The sequence below is a fragment of the Cebus imitator genome, unplaced genomic scaffold (genome assembly GCF_001604975.1).
Source record: "Cebus imitator isolate Cc_AM_T3 unplaced genomic scaffold, Cebus_imitator-1.0 Scaffold80, whole genome shotgun sequence".
In the NCBI taxonomy this organism is placed as follows: Eukaryota; Metazoa; Chordata; class Mammalia; order Primates; family Cebidae; genus Cebus; species Cebus imitator.
The window spans coordinates 269,499-297,467 of NW_016107395.1; the positions used below are offsets into that span (position 1 = coordinate 269,499).

At 40.2% G+C, this 27,969-nt stretch overlaps 1 protein-coding gene across 1 annotated transcript; it reads left to right on the forward strand.

Moving 5' to 3' along the window:
• The first annotated feature begins 1,176 nt into the window (after positions 1 to 1,176).
• Positions 1,177 to 22,872, forward strand: PTGER4 (prostaglandin E receptor 4). Its single transcript, XM_017533120.2, has 3 exons — positions 1,177 to 2,230; positions 2,684 to 3,599; positions 20,929 to 22,872. The coding sequence occupies exons 2-3, from the start codon at positions 2,727 to 2,729 to the stop codon at positions 21,526 to 21,528; spliced, it is 1,473 nt and encodes a 490-aa protein (XP_017388609.1). The 5' UTR covers positions 1,177 to 2,230; positions 2,684 to 2,726; the 3' UTR covers positions 21,529 to 22,872.
• The last annotated feature ends 5,097 nt before the right edge of the window (positions 22,873 to 27,969 follow it).

Here is a 27,969-nt window from a genome sequence, read left to right on the forward strand (position 1 = left end):
ACACAGTCCTAGAGGTTACTGTTCAAGGAAGCATAAACAACAGAAATGGTTAGAGTGCTGATTAAAAGAAGGTTGTAAGAAAATGACCAATCATCATCAGTCTTTTTAATATTGGCTAACAAATACGTATTTTTTTCTTCTGATCTTCTTGAGGGAATAGTAAAAAAAGAGTAATTCTATATCAGTATATCCATATAGTTCCTTATGCAAGTAAATATGATTCTGGATATCTTACAACCTGTAATTCTTAGTTTCTCTTATTACCCATGTGTTGCTGAAACTAACCAAAGAACCAGTTAGGAGGTTTGTTCATTCGGGAAATAACACTTATGAAATAGGTACCTGCTTATCACATAAAAGAATCCAGTTATTTACTTACCCTGTGAGGAGACACAATATGTTAAAATGCTTGTACACTGTAGATGGGAAGAGGTTTTCCCAGGAATTTAAATTGTGCAATAGGACCATACAATCTTACTTTTAAAAAAAATGGTGACGGGGTTTTAATTATGCCATGAAGTTTTTCAATTTTTTAAGTTTTTAGTTCTGATTTTAGAAAACAGAGTAGGACTACAGAGAAAAACTTCACCATTAGACAAGAAGTCAAACTGTAATTCTAAGGGCCGCGCAAACAGGCTTTTCGAAGAATTAATCATGAGGGGATGCTTGGAGAATTCCTTTACTCCAATGACTTTCAAACCCCCTTCTCTCCCTCCACTAGCCTTTCAAAGGATTCATGGTGAATGGGGTCTAACGAATATAATACAGCCCAAGGCACGAAGCTCAGGCTACCCTTTCAGGGCGGAGAAGTTCCCAACAGGGAGAATGGAGGAAAAGATCGCAGTTAGGCAGTCCTCACAACCTCACCAAGGCTCCACCTCTCTCCAAAGCCGCAGGCTCGCCACCTGCGCCCGGAGAGGCTGCAGTCTCTCTCTCACTCTCTCTCTCTCTTTCTCTCTCTTCTTCTTCTCTCTCTCTCTTTTCCTCTCTCTCTTTTCCGCCTGGGGTGCCCTACCAAGCGCAGCCCGCAGCCCGGGCACTGCCAACTGACTCCAACTCCTTTTACGGTGACAGGATGGATTTTTTTGTTATTTCCCCGCCCAAGTCCGGTACCCACCCACCCGTCCACCCACCACGTCCGCTGCGCGCACCCAAGTCTAACCTGGCGGCGCAAGCGCTAGCGCACACGGACACTCTATTTCTTCTGCTTTCTTGACCAATCCTAGGTAGAATCCAAAAGCACTTGCCCTCTCTTCCAGGACCTAGATGTTGAGGCCCGCGGGCAGGAGGTTTAAGAAATAGCCCACTTGGAGCGGCAGGTTGCGAGGGGGAAAGGGTCGCTGGTTTCAGTGGTGGCCCCACTGGAAGCCGAGTTCAGGAGCGGCTGCTGGCGCCGGGGAAAGCACCGGGGCTTCCCAGGGTCTCCTCAGGGCTCCCACTCCGCACCTCCTAAGGCGGGAAAACCAAGGCAGCCGCCCGCCCCCTCCGCAGCCCAGCCCCGCCCCAGCCCCGCCCCAGCCCGGACACCGCCCCTCGCCGCGCACCCCAGCGGTGCCCCGGGAGGACGCGCTCCGCCTCCTTCCAATTCAGCCAATGGGCGCCCGGGCCGCGCGCGGTTTGTCTCCGCCTCTGCCAGGGAAACTTGGAGGAGGAGAAAAGTTTGTACAGAAGGTGGAAAGCCGAGAGCGGAGCTCCAAGTCCGGCACCCCGAGAGGAAGATGAACAGCCCCAGGCCACAGCCTCGGGCAGAGTGCACCCCGAGCCGCCCCCAGGTAGCCAAGAGCGGCCTCAGCGGCAGCCGCCAACTCCGGTAGCCGCCCGTGCTGCCCGTGGCTGGGGCGGAGGGCGGCCAGAGCTGGGGACCAAGATTCCGCACCACCTGCGCGCGCGGCCTCACACCTGAACGCTGTCCTCCGGCGGACTAGACCGGCGGACACTGCAAAGCTGGGACTCTTCTTTGAAGGAAAAAATAAATATCGAACAAGAAATCCAGCACCATTCTTCACCGACCCATCCCGCTGCCCTTCTTGTTTCCCAAGTTTTTTTAAGCTGGCAGCTGGGACCTCAGTATCCAAAAGTCGGCAGCCACTGAGACCGGTTCTGAGAAGCCAAAGGTTTGGCAATTTCCAGACTGAAGGGGACGAGGTGAAGGCAGGTTGGAGGCGGGTCCAGGACATCTGAGTGCTGACCCTGGGGGCTCGAGAGGCTGCCACCGCTGCTGCCGCTACAGGTGAGATGGCGTTGGGGTCAACGGGTAAAGAACGCGGAGATGCGGCGCTCGCCGAAGACAGTCAAGAAGGGAAGAGCGCGCTCTCCAGATTGTTTTCTGTAACTTGTTTTCAGTGAGCATTTTATTGACTCAGAATCTGTCGGGAATAACACTAGCAAGCTACTTTTCCCTTGAGATGGGTCTTATTCATCTCGGCTGTGGAGTGAGTTGGGTTGGGGGGAGGAAGAGGAATGGGAAGATCAGTTTATAAATATTAATGTCCGAAAGAGTGTGCTGCTGGCAGGACGTATCGGGAGCCTGGAGATTTTGGTGACCGCAGTTGGTAAGTGGCTACAATCCCGAAAGTAGGATCGAGTTGTCTTAACAGTGTACGGTTTCTTGGGCGCGGGCCGAACACCTTGCAAATGGTAATTTCCGCTCACGGTAGCTTTGTCTTTCTTCTACCATCCCCAGACCCAGCCTTGCCCTCCAAAGCTGCGCATCGCCAGCCACTATCATGTCCACTCCTGGGGTCAATGCGTCAGCCTCGTTGAGCCCCGACCGGCTGAACAGCCCAGTGACCATCCCGGCGGTGATGTTCATCTTCGGGGTGGTGGGCAACCTGGTGGCCATCGTAGTGCTGTGCAAGTCGCGCAAGGAGCAGAAGGAGACGACCTTCTACACGCTGGTATGTGGTCTGGCTGTCACCGACCTGTTGGGCACTTTGCTGGTGAGCCCGGTGACCATCGCCACGTACATGAAGGGCCAGTGGCCCGGCGGCCGGCCGCTGTGCGAGTACAGCACCTTCATTCTGCTCTTCTTCAGCCTGTCCGGCCTCAGCATCATCTGCGCCATGAGTGTCGAGCGCTACCTGGCCATCAATCACGCGTATTTCTACAGTCACTACGTGGACAAGCGGTTGGCGGGCCTCACGCTCTTTGCAGTCTATGTGTCCAACGTGCTCTTCTGCGCGCTGCCCAACATGGGCCTCGGTAGCTCGCGGCTGCAGTACCCAGACACCTGGTGCTTCATCGACTGGACCACCAATGTAACGGCGCACGCCGCCTACTCCTACATGTACGCGGGCTTCAGCTCCTTCCTCATTCTCGCCACCGTCCTCTGCAACGTACTGGTCTGCGGGGCGCTGCTCCGCATGCACCGCCAGTTCATGCGCCGCACCTCGCTGGGCACCGAGCAGCACCACGGGGCCGCGGCCGCCGTGACCTCGGTTGCCTGCCGGGGCCACCCCGCCGCCTCTCCAGTCTTGCCGCGCCTCAGCGACTTTCGCCGCCGCCGGAGCTTCCGCCGCATCGCGGGCGCAGAGATCCAGATGGTCATCTTACTCATCGCCACTTCCGTGGTGGTGCTCATCTGCTCCATCCCGCTCGTGGTGAGTGACCTGGGGCCCCACTCGGCCCTTTTCTCGCATCCACCTCCCTCCTCCGCCTCCCCCGCCCCCACACACCCGCGCTTTCCCTCTGAGTCCTTCCGTGGCAGTGAATGTGTCTCCTTCAAGTCGCGGCTGGGATTCCCACACTCAGTTTGTCAGAGCAGGCCCAACCCTCTTTGAAGTCCTAACCCTAATAAGATGTAGCAGACGCTTTGCCCCTACACCCCCCAGTTTATGTTCCCGAAACCCTGGGTTCATTTCTCCACCGGGACAGCCCTTAACCCTTGCTGCCTGACACTGGCTGCGTCTTCCAGGAATGCCCTCACCCCCTCTGTTAGACGTGGAGTGGAGCCCGCTGTAGTGTGACTTAGCCCACTCCGCCATACTGTAAACTGTGAACTGTAGAACCTGAAACATCGGGGATGATGATCTGTTCCTTGTAAAGGAACTTTCCAAGGAAAGTGGGGTTTTTGGTGTTTTGATTTATGCAAGGTTTTTTGGATCCCCCCATCCCCTGCCGTGGATTATGTAGAATTTTGAAACTAGAAGAGATATCAGAGGTGTTTTAGTGTAAATCCCCTCACTTTACCAAGGGAGTGAATGATGTGCTTAAAATAATCCAGCAGAACATACACAGTCAAGCTAGGTTCCCTGCTCTTTACCTTGGTGTGCCCTGGGAAGGCAGCTTAGAGCACACAAATTGTAATTCATACACAGGGTAGGATCCAGACTCAGTTTCTTTCATTCTGTCTAGGCCAGGAAAGCAAGGTTTCTCAGGGAGACTAATTATGGACAGGCTGATATACATTGGGTATGGAATTTGAATTCTCTACAGCTATGCAAGGTACAGTATCATTTTAGAGAAACCGAGGTTTAGAGATAGTTGTCTTGTTTCTTCAAGCCACAGCTCCACAGCTTGTAATGGACCTTGAGCTGTCTGAGGCCAGACCCAGCTCATGTGTCATTACATCACGTCTTCCTCCTAGGGCATTTCTCATTTTGGCCTTTGTAAAGCGTGGGTTGGAGTATTGGCACACTTCATTTTTAGAACATCTTCTAAGAATTACCTTTGGATTAACTTTTAAAATATGATAAATAGAAAGGCTCAAATCCTACCTCGTTCTCTACTTTGCCTGCCATTAAAATGAATGTACCAGAAGCAGATGAGCAGAAGAATTTAATACTTTATCTAGAATTTCTCTTGAAAGCAACTAGTTATGAGTTCTTCCATCTCCCAAAACACTGCATTCCTGGAAATTCTAAACTACCAACTCAAAAAGAGATAACTGCTCTTTCTTAGGGTTATTGGGAACAAGAGAAAATAAAATGTAATGGGCTATTATTCCTTCCTTTTCCTTATTAATACTGTCCAGGGACCTTTGATGTAAAAATATTATATCTCTGATAAAAGTGACTGTAAATGGAAGGAACTTGCCAATTCATATAAACAGAAGTAAATATAATTGGCCATAAGAGCCTTTAAGCCATTCCAGGACCCGGTATAATTTACACAGTTAAATCACACTTGAGCCACATAAATATATTTTACTGTCTGTAATGGCAACACAGAGTAAAGTGAGATTTTGGAAGAAACAAGTCTGCCCCTGTTCCTTGGCCTCTGCCTTATGTTTTACAGAACAGTAAATGACAAAGTGAATGCTTGTTATTTTCAGAACATCCACTGAAAGGGACTGACGAATTAGAAGGTTAGCAACATGCACATACTTTATGAATGTGTTTTAGTTGGAAGTAAGCATGCGAAGCTATGGATTTCGGCACAGCCACGGATGAATTATTTTCTTCCAACATCTAGAGAGGCATACAAGGCTTAATTCAACCCATGGGCTGAAGTGGTAGACCTGGCCTTAAGATTCAGGGCCCTTATCACAAAGCCTTCAATTATTTGAGGACCTACAGGCAAGAAATTATAGGAGCTATATTTGTGGTTTGCAGATTAACCACATTTTAACTAACAAGAAATACTATCCAACTGTATAATGTCAGTAACATGTAGTAATATTTTAAGTAATCTTAACCTTAAAATTGAAACTAGCTCAATTAAGAAGTATACTATTAGTCAAGCATTTATATAGCTTTGTGAGAAATAAGGAATCCTACAAGTAACAGTAGCATGAGTTTGTAGCCTTTAGTTTTGGCTACTAAAATCTAATTTCAGAATCAGTTTTATTATAAATCAGTGATAAGTGATGGGGTCATTATACTACCACCCCCCAACAACTCGGCAATTACTGAAATAATCAAAAGCCCTTCTGCAAATACAGTCTTCCTTGGCTTACTTTTACAACTTCCTTTTTTCATGTTTTCATATTCATATTACAAATTAAGATTAAAGCTTCAGAACTCTCTGACACTGAAAGCAGTTGAGCCTATCTTCAGTTCCAAAGAAACTAATGAAGCACCTAATTTTATCAAATCAAATGCTTCCTAATCCCATTTAAGGAAAATCAAAGAGTTGGAATCATTTAAAATGCTTTGGAAAGGCTAAAGCAAATATAGTTTACTTGGAATTTCAGAAAGCTTGACACAATACATAAGGAAAACACGCAGCCACTGAAAAGCAGCCAAGGTTTTGCCTCTTGGACACCAGGGAAGAAAGAGCTACAGTGGATCTTAAAGGGGGGGTGGCATTGAGTTTAGTATACAAAATGAATTTTAATTTGCTATCCAAAATATACATGTTTCATAAATAGAGCTAAGGTTGGAATGGAAATTTGAGAAAGGTTGAGATACTAGTTGTGGATATAAGGAACTGTGCTGAACCTGCCAAATTCTTTGCCCTGGGTCATAATCAATGAACAGAGGAGGTGTAAGTATGATCTACAAGGAACACCACATGACAAGATTTAGTGGGTAGGTGGTTCTTGTCATTTTGTCCATTCTATTTATAACCAGTCTCAGGGTTTTTGGTTTTCTTTTAATATAGGAGAGGCTGGAGAAGTGAGAATCTACACTTCTGATAAACAAAAAGGATTGCATCCTTTAGCAATATGCAACCAAGACAGCCTCCTAAGGTCCTGGTGTTAAATGCTGTAGCTAGATGAATTACTAGTGCCTAATTTTGCAGTTACTAATGAATATTAAGATGATGATTATAATCAAATTTTGCCTCAGGGCTAAACAGCTACATTATAGGGTTTGGAAGGGCATTTTCCCCCATGCACAGGCAAACCAAGACTGTTATTTATTGCTTACTTGTTTCTTTTATTTTTTTGCTCTGAAGTAACAAATATTCATCTTAGCTAGGAGCAGAATGGCTAATTTGATTAATATTCTGCCTTGGTGAGGTAAAACTTAGGTCCTTAGGAAAGTACTTCCTGTGAGTGTTTATTTGGTTCCTTACTATAAACTAGTTGTCTCTATAAAGCTTTCACCAGCATTTTTGATCAGCACAAGTTTATAAGGACAGATGAAAACTTTGTCAATAGATATAGTTTTGTTTACTGTAGGCAAACTGGAAGCGGAGTCATAAAACAACTGACAGGATGTCAGATGAGTACAAAGCACATCTTTCCATACAAGAGAAATGCCATAAATGTGGGTATGACTACAACAGAATCTACAAAAGACTGGATTCGTTCAAATAAATTTAGCTAAGTTTAAAAAACTGTGATGCCTAGAAGAAGGTTTTAAATCATAGCATGAAATTGCAGACCCAGTAGTAGTAAAGTGAAGACTATTGAGTAACATAAAAGTAAGTTATTTCCACATCTGGCATTTCATTTGTATCTTGAAAAGCTCTAAGGAGAAAGTAGGACTGACCAGTATTTTCACTCTCTCTTCTACACCTCAGTTTCCCCAGCTGCAAATGAAGGATTTATATTATTCTGCAACTTACAGGGTTGCTATAAGTGAGTCCTAGTCTAATGCTCATTTCACCATGTTTTGCTGACCTGTTAATTTGTTTGTATTGAATATCTCCTAACAAGATTTTTTTTTCTCAGCACTGAAGTGATTTTTGTAGTCTATTAGAATATTCAAAGGGAGAGCTAAAAAAAAAAACAAACTTCAGAAACATTCAGTATAGAAGTTGACCTGTAAAGCCTGTAGAGATTTAACTTGCCTTCTACAAATGGCCAGTTAATGGCCTAGAAGGAGCAAGAACCAAGCTCTCCTATACCACCAGGCAGTCAAAAACTCTTTCCATTATTCTTTACTTGAAAAAAGAAAGTGATAAGAACTTCTAGTAACAGCTGTGTCAATTTTGGACTCTTCACAAGGCAACAGGATAACTGAGCACACACAGATAATTCCTTTTATGTGCTTGGAAGAGAACAAGTAGCACACACTCAAATCCAGCTACAGATCTTGTCACTTATTGGAAAGCACTTCTGTTTTGACAGTCAATTTATAAATCTGTCTAATCAAGAGTTCAGCATTCTTTCTTCAACATTCCCTGCAAACAGATTATTAAGTAGGAAGTACAAGTTTTTGATAGCATATTATTAACCATATCTCAAAGCTACCTCTAAGCTACAGTTTTCAAATTATTGTTATATTCCACACCAGGCAAGCTTCCGCATATGGGTTAAAAAAAGTAATGAGAGTCAACGAATCTGTTATATGCTCGGCACTGTACTAAGCACTTTAATAATTCGTACATATGTCAAACTCTGCTCTTGGAGCAGAGCCAGGATTTGAGCAGAGGCTTGTTTGATTCCGAAGCTCAGGCATTTATCTCTACAGCATATAGCCTCCTTACAGCTTTCTTGTTACCACATCTTCTTCTGAACTTACTGTATTTTCTCCAAGCTATGTTCCGCTGCTCCTGAATCCTAATCTCTAATCATCCTAAAAAAGCATGAATAACATAATTTTAAAAATTAGCTTGGAGTGATGACATGTGCCTGTGGTCCCAGCTACTTGGGAGGTTGAGGCTGGAGGATCACTTGAGCCCAGGAGGTTGAGGCTGCAGTGAGCCATGTTTGTACCACAGCACTCCAGCCTGGGTGACAGAGTGAGACCTTGTCTAAAATAAAATAAAATAGACAGATTAGAATACTATGATATGCCAATATTAACAACATACCACATGTACACGTCAGCAGCAATTTAAAAAAAGACTTAAACTTGGAAGAAAGGAGATGTGTTGGTTTGTAGTCAATGAGTTGTTTTATTTATTTTTCTTTTTCTTTTTTTTTTTTTTTTTTGAGATGGAGTTTCTCTCTTGTTGTCCAGACTAGGGTGCAATGGCACGATCTTAGCTCACCCATAACCTCTGCCTCCCAGGTTCAAGTGATTCTCCCGCCCTTAGCCTCCCACATAGCTGGGATTACAGGCATGCACCACCATGCCCAGCTAATTTTGTATTTTTAGTAGAGACGGGTTTTCTCCATTTTGGTCAGGCTGGTCTCAAACTTCTGACCTCACGTGACCTGCCCGCCTCGGCCTGTCAAAGTGCTGGGATTTCAGAAGTCAGCCATCACTCCTGGCATTAGTATGTTAAGTGTTTTTTTTTTTTCCATTCTGACTCAGAGGTTCTGTCTTATCAGCAACATATTCTTCTAACACTGAAAACTGCCTGAACTTGTTTATTCATGTAACATATAGGGCCTGTTGGACAAGAATTCAGAAAAGTGCTTTCACCTCCTCACATGACATCGAAGCACTACTCCAGACATTCCCATCTCAATGGGGGTTCTCCCTGCCTTCTTGGAAACAGTAAATCAAGCAGCCTATTTAAAGTGAAGCAGAGGTTGCTAATATGTTTTCAAACATTGCAAAATGCGTGGAGTTTTTGTTCATTTTATCTTTTTTCTTTCCTACTTGAAGTAAGTTTCCATTGAGATATGTTGCAAAGTAAAACTCATATTGATTCTTTTCAATTTGACCAACTTTTCAGGATGTTTTTTCCTGAATTCGGACTTTTGCTTTTTAAACTCATACTTTTGCTACCTTGTGAACTCCCCTTTATTGAAAAGACATTGAATGACCAGGTTCAGTGGCTTGTATTAATTATAAGCTTTTCCTCCCCCATGGAACTCTAAAATAGAGCATACTTTTAATATAGCCTCCTTTCATTCCCTTTTATACTAGTCAAAAATCCATTGCTGCTGTGGATGAGATGAGGCACAGAAATTATTCTTTCCTTGCTTCTCATCACCTTTGATTATGAAAACTTATTATTGATTGTTTTACCACATTCCGACTTTTCTAAAAGGCCACAGAAATTTTAAAATAAAATGCTAACTTGTACTTCTTTAAATAGCTATAAATTCCATTCCATTTTAACTGTTCAAAAATTTTCTTCCTTTCAGTAGTAGCCATGTTTCCTTTGAGGTAATAGTAGGAGAAGCAACCAGCAATAAAACATTTCCAGTGTTAAAAATCTCAGAAACGTCAAGGTCAGACTTAACCAAAATTCTGTTCTGTGAATCTCGGAGATAGCTTTTACACAGTGTTGGTTAGGGAGGTATTGATTACTAGAAACTCTCAAGTGGAGCAACACTGCCACCTGGTGGCATGAAGGCTCAAGTTCGCATAAACCCGGCTGTTGGTCTTTTCCAGAGACAACGCACAGGACTTGATACTAAAGGATTTTCCATCGTTTCTTCTACCCTTGGGAACATAGTGTGTGATGTGAGTGAAATATAGACCTCATGTTTTTTACCAATAATTCCATTGTCAGGAAATAATCATTAAACAGAAACCCAGATTGGTAGGTCAGCAAATGCAACGTGAAGGTCCAGATCAGACTCTGCCACCAACAGGGCTGGGGACATCATAAAGTCCTCAAAACCTCTGGGTCTCAGAAACAAACACCTCACCTGAGAAAAGGCCTGTAAAGTTGAGGGAACTGCTGAGTTTCCAGGCATAGCTGAAGACCTGAGAGCTTATGGAAGGAAGAAAGCAAGATGCTTTGTTTTACTAGTTTTTGTAAAGATATTTTTTAAATCAAGTATGCTTTGCCTTAATATTATCATTTATCCCAGCATAGTTTCTAAAAATATTTTAAGAGATGATATCACATAATGCTGTTCATTCTAGTTTCATTCTTGATTTAGCTGTATTCCAAATATCAAGATATTAACTTCATCTTGGTTACAGGCATTTGACTATTTTATTCTCCAAGATTCCTTATCCAAAATATTTAGGGGAAGATGAGTTTCAGAATTCAGAATTTCTTGACTTTTAGAAAAGTAATCAATAATATACTGCAGAATATGTAACACTCCCTTCAGAACTGGAGTAGTACCTTTGGACCAGAACATAGGAATATTACTCTAAGTGGAATAAATTGAACTAAATGGCTTCACAGTCTGTTCAGTTCAGTTTTAGCTGCCAAAATAAGTTTAGGTCAGATTTTGAATGAGTTTAAGTTCTCATAACAAAACAAGTGAATAACAACAAAACAGTAACAAATGAACAAAAATCTTGTGATAGAGGATCACAGACCTGCAGCTAATTAAGATCTAAATTCTGGTTAAAGAAGAAATAGAAATGCAGTTCTACCGCACTGATCCAGCATCGACCAGGAATAAGTTTATGTGTAATTTTGCAGATTAATGAAATGTATTTTTTGGAATATTTTAAACTTCCTTCTTTTATTCAAATTGTTGAAAATCTTTCTGAAATATTCCAACCCAAATATTGTTACATCTAGTAAGTGCCAAATGAACGCATGCAAATGGTCAATGAATCACCTTTTCCATTGTGAACTGACATCAGCCTCAACTAAACTATCCCTATTCTAAGTGAATCATACACCATGAGTCATTCATTGTTACTCTGTATATAGTAAGGCAGCAGTGTCCTCAAGTCTTGTTAGAGATATTTGCCCCTACTTAAATGGCTCCAGCTATGCTTTAGTGAGTTTTTCTTGTTCCTTTTAATGGTTTTTATGTATCTTCCTTGACTGTGAGACTCAACCTCTTCTCTTGCATGCTTTCCTTTGGCACTTACTAGATGTAACAGTATTTGGCTTGGAATATTTCAGAAAGATTTTCAACAATTTGAACGAAAGAAGGAAGTTTAAAATATTCGAAGAAATACATTTTCATTAATCTGCAAAATTAAGCTTATATTAAACTCATTCCTGGACAATGCTGGATCGATGAGGTAGAACTGCATTTCTATTTCTTCCTAAAATAATTACTAAAGGCAAGAAGTAATTACTAAATAATCACTAAAGATAGATGGCAATTATCTTTATTTCTATACTACTATTTCTATATGAATTACTATTTCTATTTGAATTACAGATGAGATTTTTATATAAATTATCCTAGTGGAATTAGAAGTAATATCTAGCCAAAAAAATAATAATACTTTAAGAGTAAAGTTGACGCTGAGCATAGTGGCTGACTCCTGTAATCTTAGCACTTTGGGAGGCTATGGCGGGCAGATTGCTTGAGCTCAAGAGTTCAAGATCAGCCTAGGCAACATAAAGAGACCTCATCTCTACAAAAATAACAATTAGCCAGGCATGGTGGCACACACCTGTAGTCCCAGCTACTCAGGATGCTNCAAGAGAAAATAAAATGTAATGGGCTATTATTCCTTCCTTTTCCTTATTAATACTGTCCAGGGACCTTTGATGTAAAAATATTATATCTCTGATATAAGAGCCAGAATACAGTAGCTTCTTGCCAATTCATATAAACAGAAGTAAATATAATTGGCCATAAGAGCCTTTAAGCCATTCCAGGACCCGGTATAATTTACACAGTTAAATCACACTTGAGCCACATAAATATATTTTACTGTCTGTAATGGCAACACAGAGTAAAGTGAGATTTTGGAAGAAACAAGTCTGCCCCTGTTCCTTGGCCTCTGCCTTATGTTTTACAGAACAGTAAATGACAAAGTGAATGCTTGTTATTTTCAGAACATCCACTGAAAGGGACTGACGAATTAGAAGGTTAGCAACATGCACATACTTTATGAATGTGTTTTAGTTGGAAGTAAGCATGCGAAGCTATGGATTTCGGCACAGCCACGGATGAATTATTTTCTTCCAACATCTAGAGAGGCATACAAGGCTTAATTCAACCCATGGGCTGAAGTGGTAGACCTGGCCTTAAGATTCAGGGCCCTTATCACAAAGCCTTCAATTATTTGAGGACCTACAGGCAAGAAATTATAGGAGCTATATTTGTGGTTTGCAGATTAACCACATTTTAACTAACAAGAAATACTATCCAACTGTATAATGTCAGTAACATGTAGTAATATTTTAAGTAATCTTAACCTTAAAATTGAAACTAGCTCAATTAAGAAGTATACTATTAGTCAAGCATTTATATAGCTTTGTGAGAAATAAGGAATCCTACAAGTAACAGTAGCATGAGTTTGTAGCCTTTAGTTTTGGCTACTAAAATCTAATTTCAGAATCAGTTTTATTATAAATCAGTGATAAGTGATGGGGTCATTATACTACCACCCCCCAACAACTCGGCAATTACTGAAATAATCAAAAGCCCTTCTGCAAATACAGTCTTCCTTGGCTTACTTTTACAACTTCCTTTTTTCATGTTTTCATATTCATATTACAAATTAAGATTAAAGCTTCAGAACTCTCTGACACTGAAAGCAGTTGAGCCTATCTTCAGTTCCAAAGAAACTAATGAAGCACCTAATTTTATCAAATCAAATGCTTCCTAATCCCATTTAAGGAAAATCAAAGAGTTGGAATCATTTAAAATGCTTTGGAAAGGCTAAAGCAAATATAGTTTACTTGGAATTTCAGAAAGCTTGACACAATACATAAGGAAAACACGCAGCCACTGAAAAGCAGCCAAGGTTTTGCCTCTTGGACACCAGGGAAGAAAGAGCTACAGTGGATCTTAAAGGGGGGGTGGCATTGAGTTTAGTATACAAAATGAATTTTAATTTGCTATCCAAAATATACATGTTTCATAAATAGAGCTAAGGTTGGAATGGAAATTTGAGAAAGGTTGAGATACTAGTTGTGGATATAAGGAACTGTGCTGAACCTGCCAAATTCTTTGCCCTGGGTCATAATCAATGAACAGAGGAGGTGTAAGTATGATCTACAAGGAACACCACATGACAAGATTTAGTGGGTAGGTGGTTCTTGTCATTTTGTCCATTCTATTTATAACCAGTCTCAGGGTTTTTGGTTTTCTTTTAATATAGGAGAGGCTGGAGAAGTGAGAATCTACACTTCTGATAAACAAAAAGGATTGCATCCTTTAGCAATATGCAACCAAGACAGCCTCCTAAGGTCCTGGTGTTAAATGCTGTAGCTAGATGAATTACTAGTGCCTAATTTTGCAGTTACTAATGAATATTAAGATGATGATTATAATCAAATTTTGCCTCAGGGCTAAACAGCTACATTATAGGGTTTGGAAGGGCATTTTCCCCCATGCACAGGCAAACCAAGACTGTTATTTATTGCTTACTTGTTTCTTTTATTTTTTTGCTCTGAAGTAACAAATATTCATCTTAGCTAGGAGCAGAATGGCTAATTTGATTAATATTCTGCCTTGGTGAGGTAAAACTTAGGTCCTTAGGAAAGTACTTCCTGTGAGTGTTTATTTGGTTCCTTACTATAAACTAGTTGTCTCTATAAAGCTTTCACCAGCATTTTTGATCAGCACAAGTTTATAAGGACAGATGAAAACTTTGTCAATAGATATAGTTTTGTTTACTGTAGGCAAACTGGAAGCGGAGTCATAAAACAACTGACAGGATGTCAGATGAGTACAAAGCACATCTTTCCATACAAGAGAAATGCCATAAATGTGGGTATGACTACAACAGAATCTACAAAAGACTGGATTCGTTCAAATAAATTTAGCTAAGTTTAAAAAACTGTGATGCCTAGAAGAAGGTTTTAAATCATAGCATGAAATTGCAGACCCAGTAGTAGTAAAGTGAAGACTATTGAGTAACATAAAAGTAAGTTATTTCCACATCTGGCATTTCATTTGTATCTTGAAAAGCTCTAAGGAGAAAGTAGGACTGACCAGTATTTTCACTCTCTCTTCTACACCTCAGTTTCCCCAGCTGCAAATGAAGGATTTATATTATTCTGCAACTTACAGGGTTGCTATAAGTGAGTCCTAGTCTAATGCTCATTTCACCATGTTTTGCTGACCTGTTAATTTGTTTGTATTGAATATCTCCTAACAAGATTTTTTTTTCTCAGCACTGAAGTGATTTTTGTAGTCTATTAGAATATTCAAAGGGAGAGCTAAAAAAAAAAACAAACTTCAGAAACATTCAGTATAGAAGTTGACCTGTAAAGCCTGTAGAGATTTAACTTGCCTTCTACAAATGGCCAGTTAATGGCCTAGAAGGAGCAAGAACCAAGCTCTCCTATACCACCAGGCAGTCAAAAACTCTTTCCATTATTCTTTACTTGAAAAAAGAAAGTGATAAGAACTTCTAGTAACAGCTGTGTCAATTTTGGACTCTTCACAAGGCAACAGGATAACTGAGCACACACAGATAATTCCTTTTATGTGCTTGGAAGAGAACAAGTAGCACACACTCAAATCCAGCTACAGATCTTGTCACTTATTGGAAAGCACTTCTGTTTTGACAGTCAATTTATAAATCTGTCTAATCAAGAGTTCAGCATTCTTTCTTCAACATTCCCTGCAAACAGATTATTAAGTAGGAAGTACAAGTTTTTGATAGCATATTATTAACCATATCTCAAAGCTACCTCTAAGCTACAGTTTTCAAATTATTGTTATATTCCACACCAGGCAAGCTTCCGCATATGGGTTAAAAAAAGTAATGAGAGTCAACGAATCTGTTATATGCTCGGCACTGTACTAAGCACTTTAATAATTCGTACATATGTCAAACTCTGCTCTTGGAGCAGAGCCAGGATTTGAGCAGAGGCTTGTTTGATTCCGAAGCTCAGGCATTTATCTCTACAGCATATAGCCTCCTTACAGCTTTCTTGTTACCACATCTTCTTCTGAACTTACTGTATTTTCTCCAAGCTATGTTCCGCTGCTCCTGAATCCTAATCTCTAATCATCCTAAAAAAGCATGAATAACATAATTTTAAAAATTAGCTTGGAGTGATGACATGTGCCTGTGGTCCCAGCTACTTGGGAGGTTGAGGCTGGAGGATCACTTGAGCCCAGGAGGTTGAGGCTGCAGTGAGCCATGTTTGTACCACAGCACTCCAGCCTGGGTGACAGAGTGAGACCTTGTCTAAAATAAAATAAAATAGACAGATTAGAATACTATGATATGCCAATATTAACAACATACCACATGTACACGTCAGCAGCAATTTAAAAAAAGACTTAAACTTGGAAGAAAGGAGATGTGTTGGTTTGTAGTCAATGAGTTGTTTTATTTATTTTTCTTTTTCTTTTTTTTTTTTTTTTTTGAGATGGAGTTTCTCTCTTGTTGTCCAGACTAGGGTGCAATGGCACGATCTTAGCTCACCCATAACCTCTGCCTCCCAGGTTCAAGTGATTCTCCCGCCCTTAGCCTCCCACATAGCTGGGATTACAGGCATGCACCACCATGCCCAGCTAATTTTGTATTTTTAGTAGAGACGGGTTTTCTCCATTTTGGTCAGGCTGGTCTCAAACTTCTGACCTCACGTGACCTGCCCGCCTCGGCCTGTCAAAGTGCTGGGATTTCAGAAGTCAGCCATCACTCCTGGCATTAGTATGTTAAGTGTTTTTTTTTTTTCCATTCTGACTCAGAGGTTCTGTCTTATCAGCAACATATTCTTCTAACACTGAAAACTGCCTGAACTTGTTTATTCATGTAACATATAGGGCCTGTTGGACAAGAATTCAGAAAAGTGCTTTCACCTCCTCACATGACATCGAAGCACTACTCCAGACATTCCCATCTCAATGGGGGTTCTCCCTGCCTTCTTGGAAACAGTAAATCAAGCAGCCTATTTAAAGTGAAGCAGAGGTTGCTAATATGTTTTCAAACATTGCAAAATGCGTGGAGTTTTTGTTCATTTTATCTTTTTTCTTTCCTACTTGAAGTAAGTTTCCATTGAGATATGTTGCAAAGTAAAACTCATATTGATTCTTTTCAATTTGACCAACTTTTCAGGATGTTTTTTCCTGAATTCGGACTTTTGCTTTTTAAACTCATACTTTTGCTACCTTGTGAACTCCCCTTTATTGAAAAGACATTGAATGACCAGGTTCAGTGGCTTGTATTAATTATAAGCTTTTCCTCCCCCATGGAACTCTAAAATAGAGCATACTTTTAATATAGCCTCCTTTCATTCCCTTTTATACTAGTCAAAAATCCATTGCTGCTGTGGATGAGATGAGGCACAGAAATTATTCTTTCCTTGCTTCTCATCACCTTTGATTATGAAAACTTATTATTGATTGTTTTACCACATTCCGACTTTTCTAAAAGGCCACAGAAATTTTAAAATAAAATGCTAACTTGTACTTCTTTAAATAGCTATAAATTCCATTCCATTTTAACTGTTCAAAAATTTTCTTCCTTTCAGTAGTAGCCATGTTTCCTTTGAGGTAATAGTAGGAGAAGCAACCAGCAATAAAACATTTCCAGTGTTAAAAATCTCAGAAACGTCAAGGTCAGACTTAACCAAAATTCTGTTCTGTGAATCTCGGAGATAGCTTTTACACAGTGTTGGTTAGGGAGGTATTGATTACTAGAAACTCTCAAGTGGAGCAACACTGCCACCTGGTGGCATGAAGGCTCAAGTTCGCATAAACCCGGCTGTTGGTCTTTTCCAGAGACAACGCACAGGACTTGATACTAAAGGATTTTCCATCGTTTCTTCTACCCTTGGGAACATAGTGTGTGATGTGAGTGAAATATAGACCTCATGTTTTTTACCAATAATTCCATTGTCAGGAAATAATCATTAAACAGAAACCCAGATTGGTAGGTCAGCAAATGCAACGTGAAGGTCCAGATCAGACTCTGCCACCAACAGGGCTGGGGACATCATAAAGTCCTCAAAACCTCTGGGTCTCAGAAACAAACACCTCACCTGAGAAAAGGCCTGTAAAGTTGAGGGAACTGCTGAGTTTCCAGGCATAGCTGAAGACCTGAGAGCTTATGGAAGGAAGAAAGCAAGATGCTTTGTTTTACTAGTTTTTGTAAAGATATTTTTTAAATCAAGTATGCTTTGCCTTAATATTATCATTTATCCCAGCATAGTTTCTAAAAATATTTTAAGAGATGATATCACATAATGCTGTTCATTCTAGTTTCATTCTTGATTTAGCTGTATTCCAAATATCAAGATATTAACTTCATCTTGGTTACAGGCATTTGACTATTTTATTCTCCAAGATTCCTTATCCAAAATATTTAGGGGAAGATGAGTTTCAGAATTCAGAATTTCTTGACTTTTAGAAAAGTAATCAATAATATACTGCAGAATATGTAACACTCCCTTCAGAACTGGAGTAGTACCTTTGGACCAGAACATAGGAATATTACTCTAAGTGGAATAAATTGAACTAAATGGCTTCACAGTCTGTTCAGTTCAGTTTTAGCTGCCAAAATAAGTTTAGGTCAGATTTTGAATGAGTTTAAGTTCTCATAACAAAACAAGTGAATAACAACAAAACAGTAACAAATGAACAAAAATCTTGTGATAGAGGATCACAGACCTGCAGCTAATTAAGATCTAAATTCTGGTTAAAGAAGAAATAGAAATGCAGTTCTACCGCACTGATCCAGCATCGACCAGGAATAAGTTTATGTGTAATTTTGCAGATTAATGAAATGTATTTTTTGGAATATTTTAAACTTCCTTCTTTTATTCAAATTGTTGAAAATCTTTCTGAAATATTCCAACCCAAATATTGTTACATCTAGTAAGTGCCAAATGAACGCATGCAAATGGTCAATGAATCACCTTTTCCATTGTGAACTGACATCAGCCTCAACTAAACTATCCCTATTCTAAGTGAATCATACACCATGAGTCATTCATTGTTACTCTGTATATAGTAAGGCAGCAGTGTCCTCAAGTCTTGTTAGAGATATTTGCCCCTACTTAAATGGCTCCAGCTATGCTTTAGTGAGTTTTTCTTGTTCCTTTTAATGGTTTTTATGTATCTTCCTTGACTGTGAGACTCAACCTCTTCTCTTGCATGCTTTCCTTTGGCACTTACTAGATGTAACAGTATTTGGCTTGGAATATTTCAGAAAGATTTTCAACAATTTGAACGAAAGAAGGAAGTTTAAAATATTCGAAGAAATACATTTTCATTAATCTGCAAAATTAAGCTTATATTAAACTCATTCCTGGACAATGCTGGATCGATGAGGTAGAACTGCATTTCTATTTCTTCCTAAAATAATTACTAAAGGCAAGAAGTAATTACTAAATAATCACTAAAGATAGATGGCAATTATCTTTATTTCTATACTACTATTTCTATATGAATTACTATTTCTATTTGAATTACAGATGAGATTTTTATATAAATTATCCTAGTGGAATTAGAAGTAATATCTAGCCAAAAAAATAATAATACTTTAAGAGTAAAGTTGACGCTGAGCATAGTGGCTGACTCCTGTAATCTTAGCACTTTGGGAGGCTATGGCGGGCAGATTGCTTGAGCTCAAGAGTTCAAGATCAGCCTAGGCAACATAAAGAGACCTCATCTCTACAAAAATAACAATTAGCCAGGCATGGTGGCACACACCTGTAGTCCCAGCTACTCAGGATGCTATGGCAGGAGGATTGCTGGAGCCTGGTAGTTCAAGGCTGCAGTGAGCAATGCACTCCAGCGTGGGCAACAGAGCAAGACCCTGTCTCAAGAAAATATATACATGTACATTTAACAAACGCATTTTCCTCTAAGGAATAAAATGATAGTTTAAGCTTACACAAATTCATGCTCCATTCACTGAATCATTTGAAGTTCCCAAATGTTGACTTATCATTTCATTCTTCCATGACTTTACACATGGAGCTACCTCTATTTAAAATGTTATGTCCTTCCTTCTAAATTTGGCAAATTCCCACTCATCCATTGTGATTATTATAACTGGGGAAAAGAGTCATAGAGAAAATAAAAACTATTCTCTAGTCATTCTGAATGACAGGAGATCCTGCTGTTGGTGTAAAAGTTTTCACCATATTCTTTCTAGATTAAACTAAAAGAGTCTTAGCCTTGTTCTGATGATTAGATGGTTAATTGACTTATAAAGTGAGTTCCCTTTAAATTATGTAAAATGCCTGGGATAAGAGAAATCAGTAGCTTTGGAGAGAAGTTACTTCATTAGAATTACAAAAACTGAAAAGCACTCACAGAAATGAAGTCAATAAAATGCTTCTCAAGAACACTTTATACATATGTTACCTGCACTCACATTGCATTTTTGTATACTGCCTTTGCTCTAGGGAAGATAATCATAAGATAGTTACAAAAATATTAAAGCTATACTAACTCAGAACATGTAATTGCATTTTTGCAGTGGCTGGTTTTTCTTTCTTTTTGAGACAGATTCTTGCTCTGTCTCCCTGGCTGGAACGCAGTGGCACCATCTCAGCTCACTGCAACCTGTCCCTCCTGGTTCAAACGATTCTCCTGCCTTAGCTTCATGAGTATCTGGGATTACAGGCGCATGCCACCACACCTGGCTAATTTTTGGGTTTTTTGTTTGTTTGTTTTTTGTTTTTTGAGACTGAGTTTCGCTCTTGTTGCCCAGGCTGGAGTGCAATGGCGCGATCTCGGCTCACTGCAACCTCCGCCTCCTGGGTTCAGGCAATTCTCCTGCCTCAGCCTCCTGAGTAGCTGGGATTACAGGCATGCACCACCATGCCCAGCTGATTTTTTGTATTTTTAGTAGAGACGGGGTTTCACTATGTTGACCAGGATGGTCTCGATCTCTTGACCTCGTGATCCACCCGCCTCGGCCTCCCAAAGTGCTGGGATTACAGGCGTGAGCCACCGCGCCCGGCCTAATTTTTGTATTTTTAATAAAGATGGGGTTTCACCATGTTGGACAGGATGGTCTCGAACTCCTGACCTCAAGTGATCCTCCCGCCTTGGCCTCCCAAAATGCTGGGATTATAGGCATGAGCCGCCGTGCCTGGCTAATTTTTGTATTTTTAGTAGACATGGGGCTTCACCATGTTGCCCATCCTTGTCTCGAACTCCTGACCTCAAGTGATCCACCTGCCTCAGCCTCCCAAAGAGCTAGGATTACAGGCATGAGCCACCATGCCCAGTCTGTGACTGGGTTTTCTGAGGCTTATAATGTAGCCTTCTCTTTTCCTGGAATTTATTACCAGAAAGGAAGGCAGCTTCCTAATATTGCTAAGGTAGACAAAGCATTTATATGTTTTTCCCAATTGATTAATGATGAAATCTAAATGTGGGGAATCTCACTTATGCAGGTGCGAGTGTTCATCAACCAGTTATATCAGCCAAGTTTGGAGCGAGAAGTCAGTAAAAATCCAGATTTGCAGGCCATCCGAATTGCTTCTGTGAACCCCATCCTGGACCCCTGGATATATATACTCCTGAGAAAGACAGTGCTCAGTAAAGCAATAGAGAAGATCAAATGCCTCTTCTGCCGCATTGGCGGGTCCCGCAGAGAGCGCTCCGGACAGCACTGCTCAGACAGTCGAAGGACATCTTCTGCCATGTCAGGCCACTCTCGCTCCTTCCTCTCCCGGGAGCTGAAGGAGATCAGCAGCACATCTCAGACCCTCCTGCCAGACCTCTCACTGCCAGACCTCAGTGAAAATGGCCTTGGAGGCAGGAATTTGCTTCCAGGTGTGCCCGGCATGGGCCTGGCCCAGGAAGATACCACCTCACTGAGGACTTTGCGAATATCAGAGACCTCAGACTCTTCACAGGGTCAGGACTCAGAGAGTGTCTTACTGGTGGATAAGGTTGGTGGGAGCAGCAGGGCTGGGCCTGTCCCTAAGGAGAGCTCCCTGCAAGTCACATTTCCCAGTGAAACACTGAACTTATCAGAAAAATGTATATAATAGGTAAGGAAAGAAATACAGTACTGTTTCTGGACCCTTATAAAATCCTGTGCAATAGACACATACATGTCACATTTAGCTGTGCTCAGAAGGGCTATCTTCATCCTACAACTCACATTAGAGAATATCCTGGCTTTTGGGCACTTTTCAAACAATCAAGTTGATTCACATGGGTCCTGAGGCCCACAACACATCAGTTGCTACCCCAGTATGACAGGGAACTGTGGTCACAACTTGATGCCTGGGAAGATCGATCCTCAGTTTTTCTGCTGGATAGGAGGATGGCAGAAGTTTGGCTGCTTTCATAGCATCCAGAGCTTCATATTTGGCACACAGCAGAGGCCCAGATATTAGAAAGGCTCTATTCCAATAAACTATGAGGACTGCCCTATGGATGATTTAAGTGACTCACTAAAGCATGAAATGTGAATTTTTATTGTTGTAAATATGATTTAAGGTATTTAAAGTATTTTCTTCTCTGTGAGAAGGTTTATTGTTAATACAAGGTATAATAAAGTTATCACAATCCCTCTCCTTCCAGTATAACCAGCTGAAGTTGCAGATGTTATTTTCATGAACAAGTTTGAGTCAAAGTTGAAAATTCATAGTTAGATTGTTATCTATAAAATAGATACAAATTTTTAAGACAGTTTAGTATTATCAAAGAGATAAAGAAAAAATAGTATTTAAGATGTGAAAATTACAGTCCAAAATATTATTCTTTCCAGGCTATGTATAAAATACATAGTGAAAATTGTTTAGTGATATTACATGTATTTGTCCAGAAAATTGTGATTTCTGGAGAATCTAACATGCTGACAAATATTTTCTGCTTTTCCCCTCACTAATTGGTACTTTCTTAAACATAACATACATTTTTTAAAGTCTTTAATGAATAACCCATAATTGAAGTGTCTAAAATAAATGTTTTAAATCTAAGCATCTTGTTTCTCTCAAAGTGTGTGTAGTTTTATTTTCCTACGGAATGACCAAGAATATCCTTTAAAATTTAAAAGGATGGCAAGTTGCATCATAAAGAGCTTTATTTTGAGATGTAAAAGGATTCCCAAATGTGGTTACATTAGCCTTTCATGTATGTCAGAAGTGCATAATCAGGGCACTTAATGGTCACCTTGTAACAGTGTTGTGTAACTCCCAGTGATGCTGTACACATATATGAAAGATCTTTCTCAAAGAAATATTAAGCATGTTTTCTTGCTCAAAGTGTTCTTTGTGAATTGCTTGTTGTAATTAAATTCTGAGCCTGATATTGATATGGTTTTAAGAAGCAGTTGTACCAAGTGAAATTATTTTGGTGATTATAATAAATATATACATTCAATCTGAGTTGTACATCATCAATTTGGGAAGACTTGTGGGGGTTTTTGTTGTTGTTGTTTCAGGTCACCATCTATATCCTTTTGTATTTATTTATTTTGAAACAGAGTTTTGCTCTTGTTGCCCAGGCTAGAGTGCAATGGCGCAATCTCAGCTCATCACAACCTTCGCCTCCCCGGTTCAAGCGATTTTCCTGCCTCAGCCTCCCAAGTAGCTAGGATTACAGATATGTGCCACCACGTCTGGCTAATTTTGTGTTTTTAGTAGAAATGGGGTTTTTCCATGTTGGTCAGGGTAAGTCTCGAGCTCCCAACTTCAGGTGATCCACCCTCCTCACCCACCCAAAGTGCTGGGATTACAGGCATGAGCCATCATGCTTATCTTTTAAATTTATTGTGAAATAATTTTAAAGAGATGTTGCAAGAAAAGTACAAAGCCTTGAATGCACTTAGTAAAGAATGACACTTTACTCAAAGCCTCCAGTTTGTATGGATGGTGGAGGCGAGAATGTTATGTTTAGCTTGTGATATATAAAGGACTCAAATAATTATTACTAAAAATTAGCATATTTTAAATTTTGCAATGTTTAAAACTACGATTCTTAATTTTTTTTTTTTTTTAAACAGAGTCTTGCTGTGTCACCCAGACTGGAGTGCAGTGGCACGATTTCAGCTCACTGCAACCTCCACCTCCTAGGTTCAAGAAATTCTCGTTCCTCAGCCTCCAGACTAGCTGGAATTACAGGCGTGCACTACCATGCCCGGCTATATTTTGTATTTTTAGGAGAGACAAGGTTTTGCCATGTTAGCCATGGCTGGTCTCAAACTCCTAGGCTCAAGCAGTCTGCCCACCTCGGCCTCCCAAAGCGCTGGGATTGCAGGCATGAACCACCATGCCTAGCTATTCTTACATTTTTAAATGCAAATTTTTGTTCATTTTTTAAGTGAGTTATGTATCGGCATTAGTCAGCTAAGGCTGCCATAACAAAATACCACAGAGGGGTGGCTTAAACAACAGGCATTTATTTTGAGGTGTGCACATCCCTGATATCTCTCTCTCCTTATAAAGACATCAGTCATACTGGATTAGGGTCCCACCCTTATGACCTCATTTAACTTTAATAACCCCCTTAAAGGCCCTCTCTTCAAATATAGTCACAATGGGGGTTAGGGCTTCAACAAATGAATTTTGGAGGCAAGTGTCTTTTTTATTGTTGAGCCTGGTTTATTCTTAAAATAGCAACAAAGCAAAATTAATTTCAGCATTGCTCAGTCATCTATTCCATGTTTGTAAATAACAGCTATGCAATGCAAAGATTACTTTTTGTTCTGTCTGTGGGACACTTGTTCCAGACCACTTAGAGAACTTCAAATTTTCTACACAGGAAACTTCTGATTGTTTAATTGGTTACTAGTAAATCCTCTCTGTTCTAAAAAGGATATAACAAACAAGAAGGTAATTTTAACAGTATCTTGTAATCTTTGAGACAATATAACCAATTAGATCAAGTGTCAGAAAAATTGATTTGCAGGACTATTAAAATGGTACTTTAGGCCAAGCGTAGTGGCTCCCGCCTGTAATCCCAGCACTTTGGGCAGCCAAGGCAGGTGGATCGCTTGAGGTCAAGAGTTCCAGACAAGAATGGTCAACATGGTGAAACCCTGTCTCTACTAAAAATACAAAAATTGGCTGGGCACGGTGGCTCATGCCTGTAATCCCAGCACTTTGGGAAGCCGAGGCAGGCGGATCATGAGGTCAGGAGTTCAAGACCAGCCTGGCCAACATAGTGAAATCCCATCTCTACTAAAAATACAAAAATCAGCCATGTGTGGTGGTGGGCACCTATAGTCCCAACTACTTGGGAAGCTGAGGTAGGAGAATTGCTTGAACCCAGGAAGCAGAGGTTGCAGTGAGCTGAGATCATGTGACTGCACTCCAGCCTGGGCGACACAGTGAGACTCAGTCTCAAAAAAAAAAAAAAAAAAAAAAAAAAAAAAAAAAAAAAAAAAAAAAAAAAAAAAATACGGCCAGGCACGGTGACTCACGCCTGTAATCCAAGCACTTTGGAGGCCAAGGTGGGCAGATCACCTGAGGTCAGGAGTTCAAGACCAGCCTGACCAACATGGTGAAACCCTGTCTTTAAAAAAATAATAATAATAAATAAAAATACAAAAATCAACCAGGCATGGTGATGTATGTGCACCCAACTACCTCGGGAGGCTGATGCAGAAGAATCACTTGAACCCGGGAGATGGAGGTTGCAGTGATCCAAGATCGGCCACTGCACTCCAGCCTGTAAGACTCCGTCCCAAAAAAGAAAAAAATGGTACTTTGTGCAGCCATAAAGAAGAATGAAATCATGTCCATGTCCTTTGCACCAACAAGAATGGAGGTAGAGACCACTGTCCTAAGTGAACTAACTCAGAAACAGAAAACCAAATACGGCATGTTCTCACTTATGGTACCCATGGTCATAAAGATGGAACAACAGATGCTGGGGGGAGCAAGGGTTGAAGAATAACCCTCTGGGTACCATGTTCACTATTTGGATATTGGGTACACTAAAGCCCAAATCCCACCAGTATGCAATATACCCATGTAACAACCACATGTACCCCCCAAATCTAAAATAAAATGATAAAATATAAACTAAAATTGTACTTTGACCAAGGGACCACAGAATTCAAGAGTTCTTTCCCAAATCATAGCTAGCCCTCTCCACAAGTTTTCTCTTAGGGGCACTAATACAAAAGGGGCATGGAAAAATCAAGGCACAGTAATATTTACTGTTAGCTATGCATACGGCCTCATATGTTAATGCAGAAAAATCTGCATTACACAAACATTCATTTTTCCTAAACTACTTGTACTAGTCTCAGAACAAAACCATGTTTGCTTTCTTCCAATACTGCCCCCACCTCAAGCCCTTCTCCCATCACATCCAAGCCTGAGTCTAAGATGCTGCAATTATGATCTCAAGATTGTCATTGAGACACAGGAGAAATAGATCCAGAGAAAATAAGAGACTTACAGCAAGGGAGAGCATTTGGTCTCATTGCTTACTGTGGGGTTTCTCTGGATTACAGCTGGTGCTTCAGCCCCAAACTGGAAGTACCTTGGCAGAAAGGAAGAAAGAAAGATAGCTGGGCCTCTGGTCCTGCTAACAACATGGCTAGCATTCAATCATTTATCCATTCCCTTTACCTTATCAGGCCATCCACCCCACTTCCCACCATGGATGAGACAGAAGAGAACATCAGTCATACTTTTTTCCTAAGAACTTTTAACCACAGCAACTCTACACACTAAAATCTGAACAATTAGGTAAGTATTTCTTTTTCTTGAGAAAGGGTGAAACAGAATTCAGTACAAAGGAGAAGCAAAAAGAATTCCAAGAACAATGAAAGACAACTCAAGGCAAGAGCTCTGCAACAAGCCATGAGCACAGTGAAACCAGACTGAGGCAGGAGGAAAGGCTCTAAGGTGTCTCTAAGGTTAAAAAAAAGAGAGAGAGAAGGAAAATTTACAGATTATTTGATGTTTGGCAATACTGAGGGGAATATTATAGATCTATTAGAAAAACTAGTAATTTATATACATAGGAAACTAATGAATAAACAAAAGGCAATTACTGACTCCATGAAAAACAAAGAGAGGTGGAAGAAAGGCAAAATAAACATAATATACAAGATGAACTAAATTATGTGTAATAATTAAAGTCATATCAAATAACGAATATACAGGCAGGTACAAGGGCTCATGCCTGTAATCCCAAAGCTTTGGGGGTCTGAGGCAGGATTGCTTGCACAAACTCCTTTTGCACAGCCATAAAAAAGAATGAAATCATGTCCTCTGCAGTAACATGAATGGAGCCAGAGACCACTGTCCTAAGTAAACTAACTCAGACACAGAAAACCAAATACCACATGGTCTCACTTGTGGAGTTCAAGACCAGTCTGGGCAACACAGTGAGAGACCCCATTTCTACAAAAAAATGTTAAAAATTAGCTAGGCATGGTGGAACATGCTTGTAGTCCTAGCTACTTGGGAGACCGAGACAGGCAGATCTCTTGAGCCATGAATTTGGGGTTACAGTGAGCTACGATGGTGCCACTGGACTCCAGCCTGGGCAACAGAGCAAGATCCCATCTCTAAAATTCAATAATAATAATCATCATCATCACCATAATTTTAGATTGAAACCTAAATTATAATTATACTGAGAATTAAGGCAAAAGTAGTAAACATACTGGGTAAATACAAGAGAGCTAAGTTATACTCTTCTATAGTACAACATCAGTACTTAATGTCCTAAATTTTTAAAAATGAAGAAACAGCAGTGACACCACAATAATATACCCTTATGCTCCAATAATATTTGCAAAATATATAAAGTATGAAAATACCAAGTATGCTTCAAAAATCATACTGTTCCTGGGAGTATAAAATTGAAAAAAACAGTTTGAAAACTGAACTTAGTATTTTCTGCTAAAGTTCAGGATGTATATGCCATCAATAAAAACAGTAACTATAGAGATTAAAACATGTCAATTATGAATTGAAACAATGTATTGCTTTATAGTGATACGACAAAACAAAATACTTCATTGGTCACCCTTGGAGGATTCTAAGGACTAAACTAATTATTTTGAAAAGTGATAAGAAAGAAAAGAACAGAGCCTTTATTATATAAACAGACTGTACTCTGTAGTTTTTCCAGCCTAAGAAAATAATTGATGAGGGAAAGTTTTTTTTAAAGTTTTCTAGTACCAAAAGAGTAACAGAATTATCACCAATTTGTAGCCACTAATGAAATAATGGATCTAGACAATCACAGTCAATGGCTGCTGGCATTAGAAAGGGAAATAGCAAGAAATATTTAACTTCTAGTGATGTACCCACAGCCACCCATGATGTATTCTTGCCAAAAAAATTGAATGAATCTGATCAAGCCTCTAGATCTAAGTCCAATTAAGAGGAAATATAGGAACAGAAAAAAACAATAATGACATCAGGTACAATGCCATAGGCAAAATATAAAATGTGGAAAATTCTAAAGGACAAATAAGCCAGTTCCTTTAAAGATAAGTTAGAAAAAAAAAA

What these genes read in the sequence shown, in the direction of transcription:
- PTGER4 (XM_017533120.2), top strand. Translation starts at nt 2,727, where the DNA reads ATGTCCACTCCTGGGGTCAATGCGTCAGCCTCGTTGAGCCCCGACCGG. An exon ending in TCTGCTCCATCCCGCTCGTG is followed by an intron (nt 3,600 to 20,928) that starts GTGAGTGACCTG and finishes TCACTTATGCAG; the next exon opens with GTGCGAGTGTTCATCAACCA.